Genomic DNA, 21,871 nt, shown 5'->3' with positions numbered 1-21,871 from the left:
AGAGGCACAGAACTCGACCACTTCCTACTCTTAGCAAGAATACTTCGATTTGGCTGCATACAGGGAGAAAGCAAGTACCAGGGACAATAGTTTTATAAAGACTCATATGACAACACAGGCCATGACATCACTGAACTGTCTCCTTCTGAAGAGAGACAAGGAAAGCAAGTCTTTTCCAAATTTTGAAAATACAAGTGGGATACAAGACTGAACCCATCTCAATTTCCTGAATACGGCATTGCTCATACTTCCATTGTTTCTCATGTTTAAAATGATGATAAAGTGAGGATACTTTACAAGTGAGGACTCATTTAAATGAAAGCATTTGTGAAAGTTCACATAATTTGAAATGCAGCTGTATTAGTTATAGCTATAGTTAGTGTTATTGATGGCAACTATTGGCATTTGTGAACTGAAAGCTTCAGTGAATCCCTAAACTTTTAAGACTATATTATATGCTCCTGCGTAGATCCAGGGATTGGCAAGTGAGGATGCACTAGGATAGTAGGCATATGGAGCAGAGGGTCTGGGGGGTGCACTATATTTGAGTAACTCAGTGAAAATTTTGGTTTAGTCAGTCTAAATCATACTGCTTCAACTTGAGTGGAACACATTGATCAATAGCTGTACAGTGTAGGGATACTGAAGTGACAGCCATGAGTAGTTCACCTAGCTATATAGTATAGACTAATATGAACCTGAAGAGTGGCATATGCATTTCATTTGTAAAAATTCTTAGTAGCCTGAGGCTATATTGATAGTGTAGCCGGGCCCGACCATGCATGGGATATCAGTAATGTTGCAACTGTGGAGGATACTCTATGATCAATAGTGCTATGGCGAGGTGCTATGTGTAGTGTGGTATTACGTAATGAACAGACTTCTTATAGTGATGTAACGTAGAGTATAAAGAGTCGCGTGATTGTAATTATCATGAGTTGTTGTAATCTTGAGTGTGCTGGTGATTGTTGTATTGATTAACAGAATTATTAACAATTGTTTGACTTGTTAGTGAACGCACCGCAGCAACCGCCACATGGTGACAGGAGTGGGATGGCTGGCATTCAGTTGAAAACGCCGGAACCTTTCGACTTCAATAATCCAGACAGCTGGTCCAAATGGAAAAGAAGATTCGAACAGTTTAGAGAAGCGTCTGGTTTATCGGGAGAATCTGAAACTCGACAAGTGAGCACACTGTTGTATACGATGGGAGAAAATGCGGACAACGTTCTAACTTCCACGCGAATTACTAGTGAAGAACGAAAGAAATATGACACTGTCCTGGCCAAACTTGACGGGTTCTTCAAAGTTAGAAGGAACGTAATTTTTGAAAGAGCCAAATTTAATCGTCGCAACCAATTACCTGGTGAAACGGTGGAGCAGTACATCTCCGAGCTTTATGCCTTAGTAGAGACTTGTGAGTACGGAAACTTAACAGAAGAGATGCTCCGTGACAGAATTGTTGTTGGAATAAGAGATGAAGCCATTTCCAAACGCCTTCAGCTCGACCCGGAACTAACGCTCGACAAAGCTAAGAAGGCAGTACGTTTGAACGAAGCTGTACAAGATCAGCAACGTCAGTTAAAAGGTGAAGGGACCATGCAAGATCCTGTAGTAGTGGATGCTGTATCCAAGTATTCCAACAAGAGAGCCATTGGTGGAAAAACCACACCCCACCCACAACAACTCAGAGGAGGCATGTTGCCAGACAGACAACAATCTGCACAAGCATGCAGTAGGTGTGGTCACAGTAGACATCCAGAAGGTGTTAAGTGTCCAGCTATCAGGGGCGTCTGGATTCAGTGGAATGGAATGGTGGACTGGAACGGTGGAATGGACTGGAATGGTGGAATGGACTGGAATGGTGGAATGGACTGGAATGGTGGAATGGACTGGTGGAATTCCGGTAGACTATTCCGGTAGACTGGCCATGGACTCCGACGCTGCCGGGATTATACTCAGCACCATAGATATTATAGACTACGTAGGTATATACCAGTACGTATGGCAGAAGTCAGCGTGATGCCAATACAAAACTTATAATCTCCAATCGATAAGCGACTGTGCGGAAAGGGTCTGGCCACGCGAGACCAGTACCCCAGAACATTGTTAACGCTCCCGCATAGCTACACTGAGTTTTTTAATGATTTGGACACAATTATAATTACACCTGTGCATTATAATCATACCTACACAGTACACAATATAATTATAATAATGCACGCTCAGCTACAACCAACGATAATTAATAATACATGCGCTAAGAGTTTGAGAGATAAGTGCCACCTAATGGATTGGAGTCATAGATAATATAAGCACGTATTATCTATGCTGGGACTTTCGTACATCAGTTCAGTTGTAATGTATCACACAGTCGATTCAACAAATCAAATGTAATTGGCATTTCAGCTGCACGTGATCTAGCTAGCTCTTAATTAATTGATTATAATTATTACAAGTCGACATCCGTATAGATATGTACAGTGGATAATGTAGAAAGTGACTAGCTATGTCGACGTCGGAGCACGATTCAGAAGATGATGAACAGACGCTTGGTACGTGATTTAAACCATAATCTAAATAAGTTAGACACCGCGACCAAGCGATTTAGTAACCCTTCGCGCCCTCACTGTGCTCAGGACGCAGGGACGCTACAGCTGTGTATAATCCAAGAAGCGTCGGAGTCCATGGTCAGTCTATCGGTATTCCATTGTTTGTTCCAGTCCAGTCCATTCCACCATTCCAGTCCATTCCACCATTCCATTCCAGTCCAGTCCATTCCACCATTCCAGTCCACCATTCCATTCCACTGAATCCAGACGCCCAGCTATCAGTGCCACATGCCACAGATGTAACAGAAGAGGGCATTACAGCTCACTTTGTTTTTCCAAGACTAAGAAACAAACATTTTCAGTTGACACTTCACCCACTGATGAATTATCTGTAGATACCACACCCAGTGAGAAACTACCTCCTGTTGAAGAACTGTCCCTTGATACTGCATTCCTAGATGCCATGGCAACCAGTTCAGAATCGTCTTGGTATGTTACAGTGACTCTGGATACCAAAGTTGTTCAGTTCAAACTAGACACTGGTGCTGCAGTAACAGCCATATCAGAGGAAACATACCGTGCACTTCCAAAAACAGAGTTGAAGAAGCCCTCTAAGATATTGTCAGGACCTGCCAACCAAAAGTTGACTGTACTGGGACAATTTACAGGTGCTCTGTCTAACAAAGAGATTTCATCTAGACAGGAAATCTTCGTAGCACAGGACTTGAGACACAACCTCTTAGGATTACCAGCCATCACAGCACTGCAGCTCATTTGCAGAATTCATACTATGGTTGCTGAGGACATTTACAGCCAGTTTCCCACAGTTTTCCGAGGTTTAGGCACTTTAGGGGATGAATATTTGATTAAACTCAAGGATGATGCACAGCCACATTCTCTTCATACCCCTCGTAACATACCACTACCGCTTCGTAAGAAAGTCCAAGAAGAATTAACTCGAATGGAGTCTGGTGGTATTATTTCTAAGGTTGACGAGCCCACACCATGGTGTGCTGGGATGGTGGTGGTTCCAAAAAAATCTGGGGCCATCAGAATTTGTGTCGATTTGAAGAAATTGAATGAAGGTGTTCTCAGAGAAGTACACCCGATGCCCAAAGTAGATGAAACTTTAGCCTTGTTAGCTGGTGCCACTATATTTTCCAAACTCGATGCCAATAGTGGGTTTTGGCAAATTCCTCTTGCCAAAGATTCTCGCCACCTTACAACATTCATAACCCCATTTGGGCGGTATTGTTTTAACAAATTGCCTTTTGGCATCACAAGTGCCCCAGAACTATTTCAGAAACGAATGAAGAGAATTCTTGAGGGTCTGCAAGGGGTAGTATGCCAGATGGATGATATCCTTGTGTTTGGTTCCACCCCACAAGAACACAACTCTAGATTGTTGGCAGTACTTCAGCAACTACAGTCAGCTAATGTCACCCTGAACCGTACTAAGTGTGAATTCAACCAAAAATCTGTGAAATTCCTGGGACACCTTGTTGATAGTCAAGGAATCAGAGCAGACCCAGAGAAGATTGCAGCAGTATCTAATATGAAACCCCCTACTAGTGTTACTGAGCTACGCAGGTTCCTGGGAATGGCTAACCAGTTAGGGAAATTTTCTCCCCGGCTATCCCAAATTAGTCAGCCATTACGTGAGTTACTGAGTCCGTCACATGCTTGGGTGTGGGGCCCAACACAGGAAGATTCATTCATAGCAATTAAAACTGAATTGACACAACCAACAGTCCTGGCACTCTATGACCCTGAAGCCAGCAGCAAAGTATCTGCTGATGCATCCTCCTACGGGTTGGGTGCGGTTCTCCTCCAACAGTCAGGCCAAGTCTGGAAGCCAGTGGCGTACGCATCCCGCTCCATGACGGAGACTGAACGTCGCTACGCCCAGATAGAAAAAGAGGCCCTGGCAGTTACATGGGCATGTGACAAATTTGCAAACTACATACTGGGTACTCACTTTCTAATAGAATCAGATCACAAGCCACTCATCCCATTGTTGAATGCCAAAAACCTTGACCATTTACCTCCTAGAATTCTTCGTTTTAGACTCAGAATGGCCAGGTTTAATTACACTGTGTCACATGTACCTGGAAAGCTATTGACTACAGCTGATGCCTTATCAAGAGCACCATCCCCACTTTGTGACAATCAACTTCAAGAAGAAGTAGAATGGTTTGTTGATACTGTAGTAGCAGCTCTACCAGCTGGGGAGCATCGCTTGAAACAGTACAAAGATGCTCAGGATGATGACTCGACGTGCATGACAGTGAAAAGATGGTGCCTAGAGGGTTGGCCTGCCAAATCTCCTACAGATGTTGACCTGAGTGCATTTTGGAAGGTGAAAAGTTTCTTTTCGCTTCATAATAATTTGCTATTATATAACCAGCGTATTGTTATTCCTTCTTCTTTAAGAAAGGAGACCTTGGCAAAGATTCACGAGGGGCATCAAGGGATCGAACGCTGTAGAGCCAGAGTGAGGTGCTCCGTTTGGTGGCCTGAGATTACCAAGGATACTGCTGAGATAGTTCGTCAGTGTCCCACATGTGCTAGAGAATCCCAACAAAGGAGAGAACCCCTGATCAAGTCGACACTCCCAGATTATCCATGGCAAATTATAGGGACAGATTTGTTTGAACTGGAAGGTACCAAGTACTTGTTAACAGTAGACTATTTTTCAAGGTACCCTGAAGTAACCAAGTTGACTACAACTACCTCAGCAGCTGTCATTAGCCACCTCAAAAATGTGTTCTCACATCATGGAATCCCGGAAGTAGTTCGCAGCGATAATGGTCCACAATTCTCAGCTCTAGAGTTTACTCAGTTTGCAAATGAATATGGATTCTGTCACATCACAAGCAGCCCCAAGTATCCCCAAAGTAATGGGCAAGCTGAACGCATGGTTCAAACTGTTAAACATTTACTGAAAAACAGTAAAGATCCATACATGGCGATGCTTACTTATAGGTCAACACCTCTTCCCTGGTGTGGAAGGAGCCCAGCTGAATTGAGTATGGGGAGACAGATCCGAACTTGTGTTCCTACTGCAGACTGTAAGCTGATTCCTCAATGGACCTATTTGGAAGAATTTCAGAAGTCTGATGCCACATACAAGCTGAAACAGAAGGACAATTTTGACAAACGTCATAGGACCAAGGATTTACCTATGATCCCCGATGACACTCCCGTTTGGATAGACTCTGATAATGGTCCAGTTTCGGGCAGAGTGGTTACTTCAGCAGAAACCCCCAGATCCTATCTTGTAGAGACTCCTTCAGGTCAACTTCAGAGGAACAGAATCCAATTAAGAGTTGTTCCTCAAGAATCTAATGCTGGGTTTCATGAAGAACTGTCAGAACCAGAAGAGCCTCACCGAATGATGACTAGAAGTCAAACTGGGACTGAGATTCGTCCCCCCCGCCGTTTCTCTTAAGGGGGAGATGTGGTATTACGTAATGAACAGACTTCTTATAGTGATGTAACGTAGAGTATAAAGAGTCGCGTGATTGTAATTATCATGAGTTGTTGTAATCTTGAGTGTGCTGGTGATTGTTGTATTGATTAACAGAATTATTAACAATTGTTTGACTTGTTAGTGAACGCACCGCAGCAACCGCCACATGTAGTGGTGAGGTTTACCGTTATCACATTAATCTACTCAGTAACTATAGTCTCGGCCAGACCCTACTGGCGCTTATAAGCTGCAGCTAGTGCGCGCTGGTGACTTCTTATCGAAGGGGCGGCCGCGCCAGACATTGAACAACATGGACACAACAACCAAGGACGAACTGATAGAGATAGATCAAACAGACGGTACCAAACCTGGTGCCCACGAGTGCAGCCTTTTCTGCTGTCGACCGCGATGTATGCAGTTTTTCGCAAAGCCATACTGGTTCATGCTTGTTCTTAACTCTCTCACATTGGCCGAAGGAGCTATTGTATCAGGTATATCATAGATCCTTTATATATTGATGATGTTGTATGCCAAACAGGTCGTGTAAGGCATGTTATTGAAGTTGGTAATTAATAACACGAAAACATGACAAAAATACCGGGTAGTGTAAATCTAGAGGTAATATTTTATGACATGATCACAGTCGTTACAAGGTCAAGGGCATAGCGAGGGGCGTAGCCAGAAAGATTTAGTAGTCAAGGTCCCGCATTTGGGCCTCCCCAATTTACACTTTTGATAAAACTACACATCCAACATTTTCTATCCTTGGCCATAGTTGATATCAAAGGGCCAACAACCTGGGACTCTGGGGGGAGTATGGCACCTCTACAAATCACGTACACCCTTCAGCTACCAAATTACAAATCAACAAATCCGAGCGATTTCGCCCACGCAAATAATTTAAACTGTTTGAAACTAGTCTCAAAAACATATTTCTAAACAATACAACCTCACAGTGATACAATACTAGTCTTTGAACCCTGTAATAACCTCACAAATCACACTACAACATTGTTGTATTGTATTGTATTAATGCTTTACAGTGACCAGCACTGAAGGTCTGCAGCAACATGTGCTGCAGCCTTAGGATTACCTAACCTAATTTCAAGGACTTAGACTTAGTGACTTATAGCTGAAAAGGTGTAACAGAAAAGGGGCCAAAGTAAGGAAAAAAATCCCTCCAGCCCCAGGAATCGAACTGCAGGTCACCCAATGTCTAGTCGGGGCCACACTCAGTCTCCTCCAGGAATCACGCGTGAAGTTTCAAATCACAAATCAGGTTTCAAATCACGAAATGATTTCAAATAACGTACAGGTTTGCGAAGATGTCGCACCCCTTGTGGGACTCTCATAGCTACACTGTTTGAGAAAGCCATTAAATATTTAGATTCCTGAAATCTGGAATCACGTACAAACTTGGTTATCTTCATTTCCGTCCATTAACACACTTAGTTACAAGCCGACTAGACTCGACAAAAGACTAGACTTTTTAGCAAGGCTTTGATGATGGCTTTGACAATGGCTTTGACAATGGCTTTGACAATGGCTGAGCTATATTTGGAGTAGTTTACTGGGTATTTCATTTTTTGAAAGTCTTTGTCAAGGTTCCTGTGGTCCCCTGTTAGCTAGACCCCATTTCCTTCACAGGTACTGTAGCTAAAACTGAAACTTGAGGTATGTTTATTTCATTGAAATTTGAAATCACTCTGTACCAAAAAATTTCATCTAGAATAGATATATAAAAAATTTAAAATTAGGATTAGGTATTGTTGAAATAATTTGTCTAATTCCTATAAGTGCTAATATTCTTGTTTAAATGTATAATTTCTTGATTTCTGCCAACATTTAAGCTGATAAAGTGTCTTTTCCTTTGTCAAAATTTCCTGTCATACAGCATTTTAAAGGTTTCTTCTGTATTGACTAGCCTATTAATTTTATTTATAATCCATGAGTGAGGTCATAATTTGTAGCAGGATGTGGCAATTAGGCAATGTGATAACCTTGCATGCAATGTATTAATAGCATCATATACTGTATAGTGGGTTTTTATAGCAAGGAATTAATTTTAGCATTTGGGGCTATTTACTAAAATTGAATTCGTGAGAATTTTGGCACCGTGATAATAATGTCATCGTGTCATTTAGTCTAAGGTCACAGCTTCATCACTAAGCAGTCTGGAAAGATACGTTTTTGCCCAGCTAAAGCCAGGGATAATGCTGTGAACAGTTAATGCGAGTCAAAGCAAGAAGTGCGGATAAGGAAAGGTGCACATGACCTGAACTAACTAATGGCTCGAACTAAAAATGATTGGGATGTAGCCTGCAGACCTGCTAGCAAGGTCTAGTTCTCTATTAAAATCTTTCTCCCAGCCCTTGCAGAACTATGTGTAACAATGGATACAACCGGGGATGCGAACGACAGCTGACAAAGTGATGCAACAGTCGCATGTATGATGCCATGCACCACGACTTCTGCTAGTTGAAACCAAACTGATTTGTGCTTGTTACAAGTGATGCTACATTGGATTTTTGTGCGTATCGTAATTAAAAGCAAGATTTAAATTTAATAACGTTGCCATTCAATCGCTAAATTTTCTGCCGCTATCTTTTAATTTCGTGGGAAATTTCAGACGCTACAATAACCCGCTATACGGTATGCACAACTTTGTATGAATTATAGCATATTTTAACAAAACAAGGTAAAACTGTGTACAATTGTTCAACATAATTAAGGCCAGAGATGGGATAACACGTTATGTAATATAACGCGTTATGTAATATATATTACAATTCACGATTCTGAGTAATATAATGAGTTACTTTTGGAAATGCGGTAATATAACTTTAAGTTACTTTTGGAAACTATAATTCATTACTAGTAACGAAAAAAGTAATAATGTTACGTAACGAGTAACTAGAAGCAAAAAGTAACAAGTAACTTTACCGCAATGTAACGCATGATACTACTAGTAACGATGAACAAGTAACGCATTATAAATGGATTTTACTACCAATTATCCATTCTACTATTAATTAATCACCTTAATCCATTAACCTTTCATCTATAATGGTGCTCAGGTGTTACATATACGCGTGACTGATGTGCATCACATGACTGCATGTGGTTTATATGTTAACTTTAACTTAGCTGTCTTAATATAAAAGTAACTTAGCATGATTATAAATTAGTAACTTAATATTTGTAGCTAATATTATTAAGTTAGTAACTTAATATAATATTATTAAGTTACTCTTTATTCTAAGTAATATGTAACTGTAATATATTATACTGATATAAAAGCAATATGTAATTTGTAGTATATTACTTTCATGAAGTAACTTCCCCAACTCTGATTAAGGCCATAGGCAGTTACGTTTTAATACAAACAGTATATTGAATAATAGTAGAAATTTAATGGTTTCTAACACTTTACAGGTAAGGTTTTTAACTAGTAAGACTTATTCACACAATGAACTGTCTCAGAATTGTAGGCTTGTTTTCCAGGTAAAGTTCTTCCATAACATCACATGTGGCCTAAGAAATTTCTGCCTTAAGCCTCCGTATTTTAAGATCTTGCTTGTCACTTGATGACCGTTAGGCCATCATTATTATATTGCTTATTTCCCGTCAACCAATGGAACAAAAACTGATGCAGGCAGGAGGTGATTATTAATTATACACTAGACTCTTCTTATTTCAGTCTCTGACTGCTCTATTAGAGTATCTCAATCTTGAAAGCTGCCGGGACTGTACACCCATGCACCCTATTGAGCAAGAGTGGAGGCACTTCCACCCTTCTGCTATGTTTATATGTACAGTTAATGCATTTACCTTAAAACTTGGTCACTCTGTGCCTCCTTCTACCATAAAATAGTGCATTCACGTGATCTATAATCAAAATAATAATTAAAATTTGATGCGGCTGCCTAAAAATTGATGCGGGCGGTGACAGGAAACAAGGAAATTAATAATGATGGCCTTATAATGAAATTTTACCGTTGAAATAGAGAATATACTGAAATTTGGATTGAAATATGAAATTTGACTGCCAAATTTCAGATATTGTTGTCAATTTTCCGGGCAATTGACTCCAATAGGCCGAGCAGTAGTTCACAAAGAGCCACTGCAGATGAAGAATTTAAGATAAAGATTTGAGCATTGTAACTTGTTTTTTTTAAACAAGTTGATGCACATAAACCAGCTGCCCATGCAGTTAGTACTATTCCTTTCATAGGAGGCAGAAGGGTGCTAGAGTTGGGGGTGCTCAAAATTTACATTGCTAGTAGTATGTATGCAAAGCATGCTAATTCTAGGATGGTCTGGGCATCCCCCTCTCCTGGAAATTTTTGAAAAATAGGTGCCATGAGATTGAATTTAAGACATTTTCAGTGGTTTTAACAGTTATTCAAATATACTTTGTTTCAACACATGCTGGACTGTTGTATTAGGGTGAGTGCTCTATCGGGGTGACTGCTCTATTAGAGTATCTTGATCGTGCTGAACTAGTTTCTGGAAACCTTGCAGGAGTTCACGTGACGACTATTGCACAATAGACATGCAATTTTTGGTAACCTATGTAGTATGTAGAACTATTAACTAACTAATGTAATTAACTTTTAAACATTTATGCATGTGTCCCACAATCATTGTAACTATATGACATCATATAACTACATAACATTACATCATGTACCATGTAACCACTGTACATTATTGAGTCTGGCATTTAAACTTTATTGAGCTATTGTGAGAGATGTTTATTTGTTTGGTTCTTACACCTACAAGGCTTGCGCTGTTGTTTTTCAGTCACTAAAACACCCATAAAGCACACTAGTAAGACTGTTCACATCATATTCAAAACCAGTTTCACCCGTATTTCACAAAATATACACTCAGAGCACAGCTTACCTGCCTATAAGTTTAATATAGAGTCTACAGAGTGTTCACACTGGCTACTTTTAGTACATAACTTGATTACCATACAAGTGCGGTGTGGCCAGACAAAGAAACACAAACACACACACACACGTTTTTTGAAACAATTTCAATAAACCAGGCATGCTTAAAATTAGCTATACAAAATGCATATGATGCTATAGGCTATAATTATTTGTGTACTATGTGGCCATGTTTCTGTGTAATGTGTGCAGTATAGTATGTACTTGACAAATCACCTGAAAAAAGACAATAAACATGCATGTCAAATATTGGTATATACACTGTGACTATAATACATATTGCGAATAAATTTTTTCATGACATAAGAAAAATGTATATTGTCCAGCATACTAATTGTAACTGTGGTCATTTCTAGTGTGATTTTTAGAGGCAGAATTATTGGCGGGTGCCATTCAATATTGGGGCGATCCCTACTTTAGCAGCAGTACTATATATGCACAAGGACTAATTCTTCTGACTTATTTCAATGAATAAGTCAGAAGGAATCAATCCCATGTTTTAGATTTAATTAGTTTAGAAGTATTTTGTTTCCAGACATTGGATTGTTGGATGAATAGCCGAGGATACTGCAATCCTCCAAGAGTCATCAGTGAGTTTAATGAATATTACTCTAGAAATGAGGCTGTATACTTGTCACGTAGATATGATGATAGCCAAAAGTTCATCTTTCAAGATGAATAGCTGCTAAACTGTATAGAACTGCTCTTAAGGGGTTGGGACTTCTTTGTTTGCGGGAAAAGTGTTATTAAGCTGTGCATGTAGCATAATTGTGGAAAGCAGAGAACAAAAGATAAGAAATTGCGGGGCTGCTTTTAAAGCCAAAATGCTCACTGACTCACTCACTGTTGTGCTCAGATAACGCTATAGGATAAACAACTGAAGCTATGTGCCTATTGTAGTTTGTATTAAAGAAATGCCTTTTGTAGTCTTGCATGGCCAAACCACTTTTTCTCCTATTGATTGAAATTATACAAGTACAAGGAAAATTAAGAATTTTTAGTTCAATTAGGGATCAAAGTATTAAAAAGTAATGAAACAAGTAGGTTGCCTACACCTGAAGATATACTAGTGAACATTTAATCCCTACTTCAGTCTATAGTCTAGGATTGGGTGATATTGAATTTGTGACATGCAATTACTGATAGCGGAAAATTTTGGTGGGAGAAATTTTTGGTAAATTTATCATTGACCGAAATTGGCGAATAATATTTTGGCGAATGCAGCGTGGGAAAAGAAGCTCTGCGATGTCTACAGACGAAGTACTACAGTTCAAGGCCTCTCATTCGAATCAACACGTTCTTATGTAAATAGCTAGCTAGCTATAACAAAAACAACATGCACTACCGGTAGCTCGCTAAGTCAGTAATCAAGACTGGAACGTGAGTGGCGAGGCATGTGCATGGGCAGCTGAATTCTGCATCTGCCCGAGCTATTACCTATTCTAAAACCATACTGTATTCAATTGGACACTTGCGAAAGACTAACCACTCAACAATATTCACTCACTGATGGAGGACAGCGTCTACTACACTTTCAGTGTTTAGAAAAATGGCGAGTAAAATTTTGATGATTCCATGCATACTCGCTAAATTCGCCAAAAGTTTCTGCTATACGGTATTGCATGAGTCATTTAATGCGATTATTGCATGAGTCTTTTAATGCGATTATTGCAATATTGCATGTGAAAATTGAAACACAACCACATAGTTTGAAAAATCCATACGACTGCTTGTTTTCACTAAGAATTAGTTTACAAACACAACTTCTTTGCTAACAAGTTAACCAATTGACATAGTTAGCAATAATTATGCATGAACTGTATCAAATATGAGGCCTAGAAGAGACACAAAATACATGATAAATGTGATGATTATATCGAAATGCGATAAATATTGTCTATGCGATAATATTGCGAAGGCAAAATACATGTGATAATGGTATTGTGAGCACTTGCTTAGGCAATATTGATGATTTTTTGCCCAACCCCAGTCTATACCCATAACTGACTTAAATATCCAGCACTGGTATAGTCTGCAGATCTCCCTTGTTTTACTACTTTTTATTTTTTGATCCCTAATTTTTCCTTGTGCTTGTTTGTTTACCTTTTTGTAACATTATTATAGCTGATGAATCTGCACATACTGCATTAGAAGAACTAATGATGCCGGCTTATTATTGTTTTCATCTGAAAGCAGTGACCATTACGTATGTTTCGTTTTCAGCTATTTTCATCCCGTTACACAGTAGCACAAACAAAAAACACTACAAGAAGGACCTCGCAATCAATCCAGTCACAACAGAAAACTTGGACAATCCTTGTCACAAATGTAGGGAAGCTATCATGTGATGCTACCACCAATCGACACCTTGCACTATAAATGGGACACAAAGAAGGACACAGGTAAGTCCATGAAACATACATTGAACGTATTGTGGTATGCCAAAAGGCACCTGTCAGGCTGAATTGACATCAAACAACGAAAAAACTCAAGCACGTATCCCTAACCCTTATCAAGTTCCACTTGTCTGAAGACAGCAGTCTGTCAGGCAGTCAGTCAGTCAGTCAGTACATTGAATATATACTCAATATTTTCAGATCATGCTGAAGGTACTGGTTGCGCCTAACCAATACTGCAAAGACACCATGAAGGTATTGTGAAGCTGAATATATATATTAAGAAAGTACAAACCTTTGCAATTCTTATTGTACAGTAAAACCATACTGTATGATATTTTGGAGTAAGCGCTTGTAATTTCTAGTTGTTAAGCACAAAAAGTCAAGTGGGTGTCATTCCAGTAGATACTGTGTGACATAAATTTGCGACCATGGTCAAAGCTGGTCAGAATTGATTTTTGATTTTGATGGACTTTTGCCAAAAATTTGTCTTGACAACTAACCTGGCTCTGTTTATTTTTGCTATAGTTTCATGAATTTTTTACCCGCACATGCTGAGGGAACAGCTTGATTGTTGTCCATTGTGTAAAATCATCCTTGCTCATTGATCTTTTATTTTGACCATGGTTGCAGATCATAGTACAGAGGCTATGGGAGTGACACCCCATTGAAACGTGGCCTGGCCATGCAAGACTAATGCCTTTTGCAATTCCACAAGAGGAATACTGTCTGAAGTATAGTGCTACCTTTGTATCTCGTTACGCTTTCTTCTTTAATCAGTAACCATGGCTTCGTTCTACCCTGGAAGCATTGATTTGCAGTCTGAATCCTAATAGCTTCACCAATATTTTGTTTGCACTTAACAACTTCGAAGGCATTGTTCACATAAATATGCATGTACTATGTAATTTTGGGGCACACCCTCTTTAACGATTGATTTAACTTGTTGTCATGCCCTTTGGGGCAGAACGTCATGCAGTATTTTAATTTATGCATAAAGAATAATCTGAATTAAGTCCTACTATGAAGCCATTTATTTTAGAGGTGCCTGCCCACACAAATAGTCACTTGCACTTATATACATATGAAAGGGAAGTTGTTTCAAGTTTTATACATTCTTGACCATATAAACTAGACCAATAAGTGGAAGGAATTTTGCAAACTAGTAAAGTAAATATACTAATTCACCTGATGTACAAATTTAATTGGTCATGCCACTGGTTTACTGACATTTATAAAGTAGGTATTAAATTTATACCTACGTCGGGTTATGAACTCTTTAGTTACTTATAACATTCCCTACTAGGTTGCAAAATTCCTAACCTTTCCTTCCACTTATATGTGATTGGCTCACTATAGTGCACAGTAGTCAAATGATGTAATGTTTACATTGCAGTAGTCAAATGATATAATGATGTTGGCATATGGTGGTCAGCAGCTTTGGTTTGCACTTAGCAGCTTCCCACAACCACATACAGACAGTATGGCACCTACAAATAAATTATTTCATAAACCTCAGCATTGAGCAAGGCTGTTTTACCATTACCAGGGTAGGTAAAAACAGTGGACCTGGGGACCAAGGCCCAGGGACCCACAAGGATCCATCTCTTCTTGAAATTTTGTACACTTCGCAATTGTACTAGATACCTCCGCAAGTAGTCTTGCATGGCCAATCCACTTTTTCCCCTGTCATGATATCTCACATGATGTTTCTAATTAGAAATTGTAAACGTCTTTGAAGAAGTGTCTGAAGCTGACTCCATTTATAGGTCACTCTCCTGCTACACGATGAGCATACTAGTCTAATATGTTGCCAAGCTACTAAAGTTTAGAAACATTGTGCAAACACATCACAGTGTATGAGGTCTGGTTGTCGAGCTGCTGGACTGAAACTTACTTAACTAGTAATCGCTATTTCCCTGAAATATAGGTGACATACACCCTGTAATAGACTAGTATATGAGACACCATGATGGGATTGGCCATGTAAAACTACTTGTAGAGGAACCTAGTACAGGTATAGAATATTGTGAAGTGTATAGAATTAAGAAGAGTTGGATCCTCGTGGTCCTTGGGTCCTCTGTTTTTACCTACCTGTTTTACCATTCTTTGTAGCCAACTTCTATCTAATTCAGTTTTGTGAGGCTTGATGGTTAGCGCATCCCAATGACTTGGCCATGCATACCAATCATCACAAGAAAACCATAATCTTTAAGTGCAGGTTAAGCTTCCTGGCTTAACAGGTTTGATTAGCAACAAACCTTGTATGTGAGCAAATCTCAACCTTTTAGCATGATATTTTATGGCTTCGTGTTTGGAATGATGTTCCAATGATGAAGAAAGCCCAATTTGAGCTGTTTTGGTTTTAAAACGAGATAGAAAAATAAGTCACAGACCTGCACAGTAATGACTGTCTTGTATAATGAAAGTCTTAGAGAAGTTTTTACTTTGACAGTTGTGACCATCTAAGTAAAAATCTGTGTAGTTTGCACAAGCATGCTTTTCAGAAAACTGGTGAAATTATACCATGCTATACAAAGAAAAAATATGTTCAATCAAGCCAATACTCAGGAAAGCAAGTTCCAATTGATTAAACCTATACACCATCTTTTTTGCCTGCTCATGAAGAGTTTGAATATCTTCTGTAGCCCCAACAATATGGGTGTCAGGTGTATTTGTGCTTACAATGCAGTAAACATGTAAAGAAGATGGTTATTTCTTCACGTAAATACCTTCATACATGTATGCACAAGTGACTACAAGAATAAAACTATGCTTTGATTAATTTGCCAATCCAAGGTAAATACTGTAAGATAAATTCCAACTCTGTAAATCAATACAAACAGAACTTATGGCTGCAAAATAGTTCATCCAGTATAGTCGCTGTACAAATCAATTTTTTGCCCTTCCTACACTATAATTCCAACTGTGGCTAAAACTTCAGTAATCCATTCCTTGAAAACTATACATAAATGCTGAGTATTCAACCTTCTCTTTACTGCTTAAAGTTTCTTAGTTTACTAGAGTGGTATATCCCCAGTAAATGCTGAGAATATAAAAGATGGTCACAATTGGATAGTATGCATCAAAAAGTTGAAATACTCTAATAAAACAGTCCTATACTCTAATAAAAGATTGTTAACTTTCTATTGTGTGTTATGATGGTACCGCCTCATTTTACTTCCAAAAATTAATACTCAACACACTTAACTATTAAACAGGTAAGAAAACTGACGTTAACATATGTGACCGGATCTGCGAAAGCCTGACATAATAGCGCAAGCCTAAATTTTCAGTATAGGCTATTTATTGATTGCAATGGGTAAAATATTTACATAGATGAAAAATAATTTGTTAAATTTTTTTATGCTTTGTTTTTTGTGAAGAAAGCATGTAATGATAAAAACATGGATATCATCTTATTCGCCTACTCAAGGGGAGTTCGAAACTCTTTGTTTCGTAGTAGTAGTAGTAGTAGCCTAAAGGATACATGAGTTATGGGCGTTTGTTTACATCACGTCGAAGCGATCATATACGATCGATTTTTCTTCACTGATTTCGTCTCTGTATGTAGTGAAGAAAGGTGGTAGGAGAAAAAACCTACCATGTAATGGACTCCCCTATTCATGGCAAACACGATGGTGTAAGTTGCAACTCTGTACTACATTGCATGTGTAAGTTACAGTCGTTTTTGTAAGCAACTGTAATTTATTTTCCCAATACTTGCTGTACAAATCAACCCTTCTGTTGCTGCTATTTTGTAGGGCTGTAACTCTAAAATTTGTTGGCATACAAGGCTGAAACTTGGCCAGAGCATACACTCGGCTAAGTAGATTATAAATATTCAATAATAAAGAATTTGAAAAATGCACCATTATGTCGGGTTTTCGCATATCCAGTCACATATTTCAAATCACACACTTGAATAGCTAGCTATCAAAAAAACCTTTAGATTCAATCACAGGATAGGGAGTCTATAGTCAGTACGCATTCACCTGACCCCCGCCAAATATAGCAATATTAAAGAGGTGAACATGCGTTCACTCCCGTACTGGAACAAGTATGCTTTCATGTTGTAAACATGTTTGCGCACCTGAATTGTCCATACTAAATGTATGGGATATTTTTAAAGCCTCATAACGCACTCACTTGTTCTTGCCCGTATCAAAGTGCTTTTTTGCTAAACAGTTCTGGTGTTTAAAGGGCTTCACAGCTATTTGAGCAGCTGGCCCTTGTAACAAGAATTATTAACAAGAAATGAGAGCTCAGGTGAACGTGAACAGATTATAATCTTAAAACTATTCTAAGGAGATATCCAACTTGACTCATAATGCAAATATCCAGCTATGCCAACCTGATCTTTAAACACTGTTTTATCCTAAAATGTATTGCCACCCTCAACCCCCCCTCCACAACAAAATCTCTGTCCTGTCTATGGCTAAATTGAAGTGTTATTTTTGCAGACAACTATGTAGCTATATGAATGAAACTTTAAGTGCTATGTATAAACAAGGAGTTGTAATCAGTGTCTTGTGATCATGTATTAGAAATACATGTTTATACAACCTTTACAATGTGTTACATGTAACTATTAGGTTTAATACCTGTCTCATTGTCATCATTGGAGAAACGATACAAGTTCTCTAGTACTCAACTTGGAATGTTACCAAGCACTTTTGATTTTGTTACTGTCTTGGTTGCAATTTTCATCAGCTATTTTGGTGGAAAACGACAAAAGCCCAAATTGCTGGGAGTTGGTTGTTTCATACAAGGAATTGGTGCACTAGTGTTTTCACTTCCTCAATTTGTCACTGAAGATTACAAGATTGGAAAACATGCAAATTTAAGTTTGGAAGAATGCAGTGATCCTTCAGACTTCTCTCCGGAATGTGATGATAATTCAAACAATGTTTACTTTTTGTTCATCATTGCAATGATTTTGTTGGGACTTGGAGCTTCACCACTTTTTACAGTCGGGATATCATACATAGATGATATTGTTCATCCTAATCGTTCCCCCATCTGGCTTGGTATTTTCACAGTTCTTGTAGTTGTTGGGCCCACAATAGGCTTTGGATTGGGTGGTGCTTTTCTCACTATATATGTTGATCCTTGGACAGAAACTACTCTTGAACAGACCGACACTGGATGGGTAGGAGCATGGTGGATAGGCTTTGTGTTGTTTGGTGTACTGTCTCTAGTACTGTCAGTTCCTTTTTTCATGTTTCCTGAAACTTACCCAGACACTTATTATATACAACAAGAAAGAATTAAGCAGATGTCTATCCAACGTAATAAACAAGTTACAAAGGAGGACTTAAATAAGTGGCCTAAACCGAAAGATCTTCCAAAACAGTTTCTTGACTTAATGGCCCGCTTGCCATTTTTATTTATGGTATTGGCATTTTCAGGACAAATATTTGTAGTGGCTGGGCTTGTGGTGTTCTTTCCCAAGTATGTAGAGGCACAGTTTGGCTTTACAGCTTCCACTGCTGGATTAGTAAGTGGAGCAGTTTCAATCTTTTCTGCTGGAACAGGAATTATATTAGGTTGGTTCATGTGTGTTATGAGCATACGTTATATATCTGTATATTTTAGGTGCACTGCTGGTGTTCTTTCTGAAGCCTCCCACAAGGAGGTTGACGCTTTACTACACTGTGATTAACTTGGTATCAGCAGTGTTTCTCTTTGGGTTCTTCTTAAGATGTTCAACATATGACGTTGCTGGTGTAACTGTGCCTTATCCTGATAGGTAAATTCTTCGTGTGGTTATCACATGTAACTGCCTGCACATATCTATTAAGACTAGTCTGTTTATGGGCTATGTGGATGTGGTAATACATATTCAGACTAGTCAACCTATAAACCACTCGATTGAGTACAGTTGACTTGCTTTTAAATGCTGACAGTGCATGACTTGCATCCAAGGCCTACCTTCAAAGGTCGCACAATCACACTAGCAAATAGCACAAAACAATATTGAATTCTTAAAAAAGTGTAGAACTGTCATGTCATTAGAGAACTGAACAGAATGATGTTTACACAATGTTCAAATGCACGTGCAATGGATGTTGGTGTGACCACATTGTAAGCACTAATGCTACACAAACTGCATTGCTTGCTTTATGAAAAGGCCATAAGAAGTCAAGTGTACCACACAATAAAGAGCAATCTCAAAGCCTCAAAATTGTAAAGATTCTCTACATGTAAACATGCTAACTAATTACATAATTTAGCAACTAGGTTACAGATGTGACTTTGCAATTGCACGATGATAGCACCAAGTATTTGATATTTCCATTTATGGAACTCTAGAAACACCTTGTGCAAATTTACTATAAATTATTATTTGTGTTAATGGTATGTAGATTAATACTTGTGTGATTTCCTTTGACAATTAGCACACTATTTGATGATCAGACTCTTAATGCTACTTGCAACAGTCATTGTAACTGTAAATCAACTATATTTGAACCAGTGTGTTCTGATGGGATCACCTATTTCTCTCCCTGCCGAGCTGGTTGTGATAAGTACCTTTTGAATGGTGATAGAGATGTGAGTACTATCAATCTATCACCCGCATGGTTAAAAAAGAGACAAGAGTAATGGTAGTTATTACCAAGAGTTCATAATACTACGTAGTGAGGTTTATATTCTATTACAGCATAGGCAATGTGCCAATTTAGGGATTTTCCCACTTAGCTGCGTATGTTGTAATAGCTACCGTTGTGTTTCTTTTTATCGCTGGAGCTCTACATTAATAAATGCAAGCCAAGCAGGAACCTAGATGTAAACTCACCTAATACAACCATACAACTAGTGTGCTTGACTCTTAAGTTGTTTTGAGTGATGGGTGGGAACAGTTTATATTAATGGCATGCATGGTGATACTTACTGACACTGATAGTCAATGTCAATAGCCACGATATAGGCATGTTATGATTGTGTTCTTATGAATTTTATAGGAACCAAGGTTTGAGAATTGTACATGTAGTACTTCTCCCAGTGGAAGAGCTGGACGTGGATTTTGTGATGAAAACTGTAAAGTCCTTGCTCCATTTTTGATAGTTGTTGCAATTACTCTAATCACCAATATGGCAACGCAAATTCCGAACCTTATAATTACTTTAAGGTAGGTAAATAATATGTACTTACATGCTAAGTTGATGACAATAAGTGTATGATTGTGAATGTGCTTATACATTGTTCTCACTCTTGGACAGATGCATTGCAGATGAACAGAGGAGTCTAGCTTTGGGAATACAGTCAGTGTTTGTGAGAATTTTTGGGTCTATACCCGGTCCTATTGTAATGGGTGCTATATTTGATTCATCTTGTGCTTTTTGGCAAGAGGAGTGTGGCGACAGAGGGAACTGCTACGTGCTAGACAATGAGGACCTTAGCCTGCGATTATTTCTTATAACCGTAGCTGTTAGAATAATATCTGTTGCATTTGGATTTCTAGCCTGGGGATTCTTCAACAAGACGCTTTGTAATCGTGGCATCGGAGTAGATGAAGAAAATGAGAATGAAATGAAGGATGTGAATCCAATTGTTATGAAGGACACAGATATGTGACTTATTCATTATTTTTCCATACTATACATTTTTACCATGTATACAACATTCTGTACACTATACCTATAGTCTGTTACAAGTCATTGCAGTATAATTATTTTTGATTTTGGTTGTGCAGAAAATTACAAATGATAAATTTAATTGTCAGTTTATCATTCCTGCCTGCATTGCCATTTTTCTTACCACATCAAGGATTTCTTTTACATCACTGATGGCTGAGTGTAGTCATTCAGCACCCTTTAAAGTTGGTAACTAGCTAGAGCAGTCTAAGAAAACTGCATTGTGAGTAATTTTAGCTAGTTATAAGTTCAGCTATCTAGTTAATAAAATAAAGTCCGCACTACTATTTTGAGTATTTGAGGATAAGAAACTAATAGTTGACCTGTAAGGAGGATTACAGAAAGTCTTCAGCCTATACGTATATTGTGTACCTAAATGAAAATAGATTCATGGCTGCCAATAAAGGAATGTTGATTGTGCACGTCATCCTATTGAATGAATTTTATTGAGGAAATCATATCTGGCTCATTGCAGATCAGTATTATGTTACAGTTTTGAAGCCACCCACCATCTAATTACATGGTCATGAGTTTCCAGTTAATTTATACAGCCTATATATAGCTACATCCCTCCTTCCATTTCACTTTTAAAAGTATGCACAGTCTAATTGTAGGCCCTGATAACTGCAGCTAAGTGTAGTTTATTAATATTCAACTGTTAATTACTCTCCTTACAGTAGGACTAATTGTTTTCATTTAAAATTATACACACACGCAGCTGATCAATAGTGCATGCTCTCATATTCAAACCGACTTCCTCATGCTTGTGTTCACAATTTTCCTCAATAAAAGGTTATAATCTGTAAATATTTGAACATGCAGTTTACGCCCTGCAGCTACACATTAATACAGTACT

The 21,871-nt window shown here is 38.5% G+C and overlaps 1 protein-coding gene across 3 annotated transcripts; it reads left to right on the top strand.

Annotated features, from left to right (window-relative positions):
* Positions 1-472: 472 nt before the first annotated feature.
* Positions 473-21,060, top strand: LOC136249851 (solute carrier organic anion transporter family member 4C1-like). 3 transcript variants are annotated; one of them, XM_066041976.1, is made up of 7 exons: positions 473-485; positions 11,518-11,572; positions 17,974-18,927; positions 18,977-19,130; positions 19,780-19,933; positions 20,344-20,510; positions 20,602-21,060. In XM_066041976.1, exons 2-7 carry the CDS (start codon positions 11,533-11,535, stop codon positions 20,954-20,956), a joined length of 1,824 nt encoding a protein of 607 aa, XP_065898048.1. In that variant the 5' UTR covers positions 473-485; positions 11,518-11,532; the 3' UTR covers positions 20,957-21,060. The 3 variants fall into 3 exon arrangements, with proteins under 3 accessions (XP_065898048.1, XP_065898046.1, XP_065898047.1); XM_066041975.1 differs by lacking the exon at positions 473-485 and adding an exon at positions 6,382-6,515; XM_066041974.1 differs by lacking the exons at positions 473-485; positions 11,518-11,572 and adding an exon at positions 6,280-6,515.
* The last annotated feature ends 811 nt before the right edge of the window (positions 21,061-21,871 follow it).

Source organism: Dysidea avara, chromosome 3, assembly GCF_963678975.1.
Source record: "Dysidea avara chromosome 3, odDysAvar1.4, whole genome shotgun sequence".
NCBI classification, from domain to species: Eukaryota; Metazoa; Porifera; class Demospongiae; order Dictyoceratida; family Dysideidae; genus Dysidea; species Dysidea avara.
This window is presented reverse-complemented; position numbering and strand designations above follow the sequence as displayed.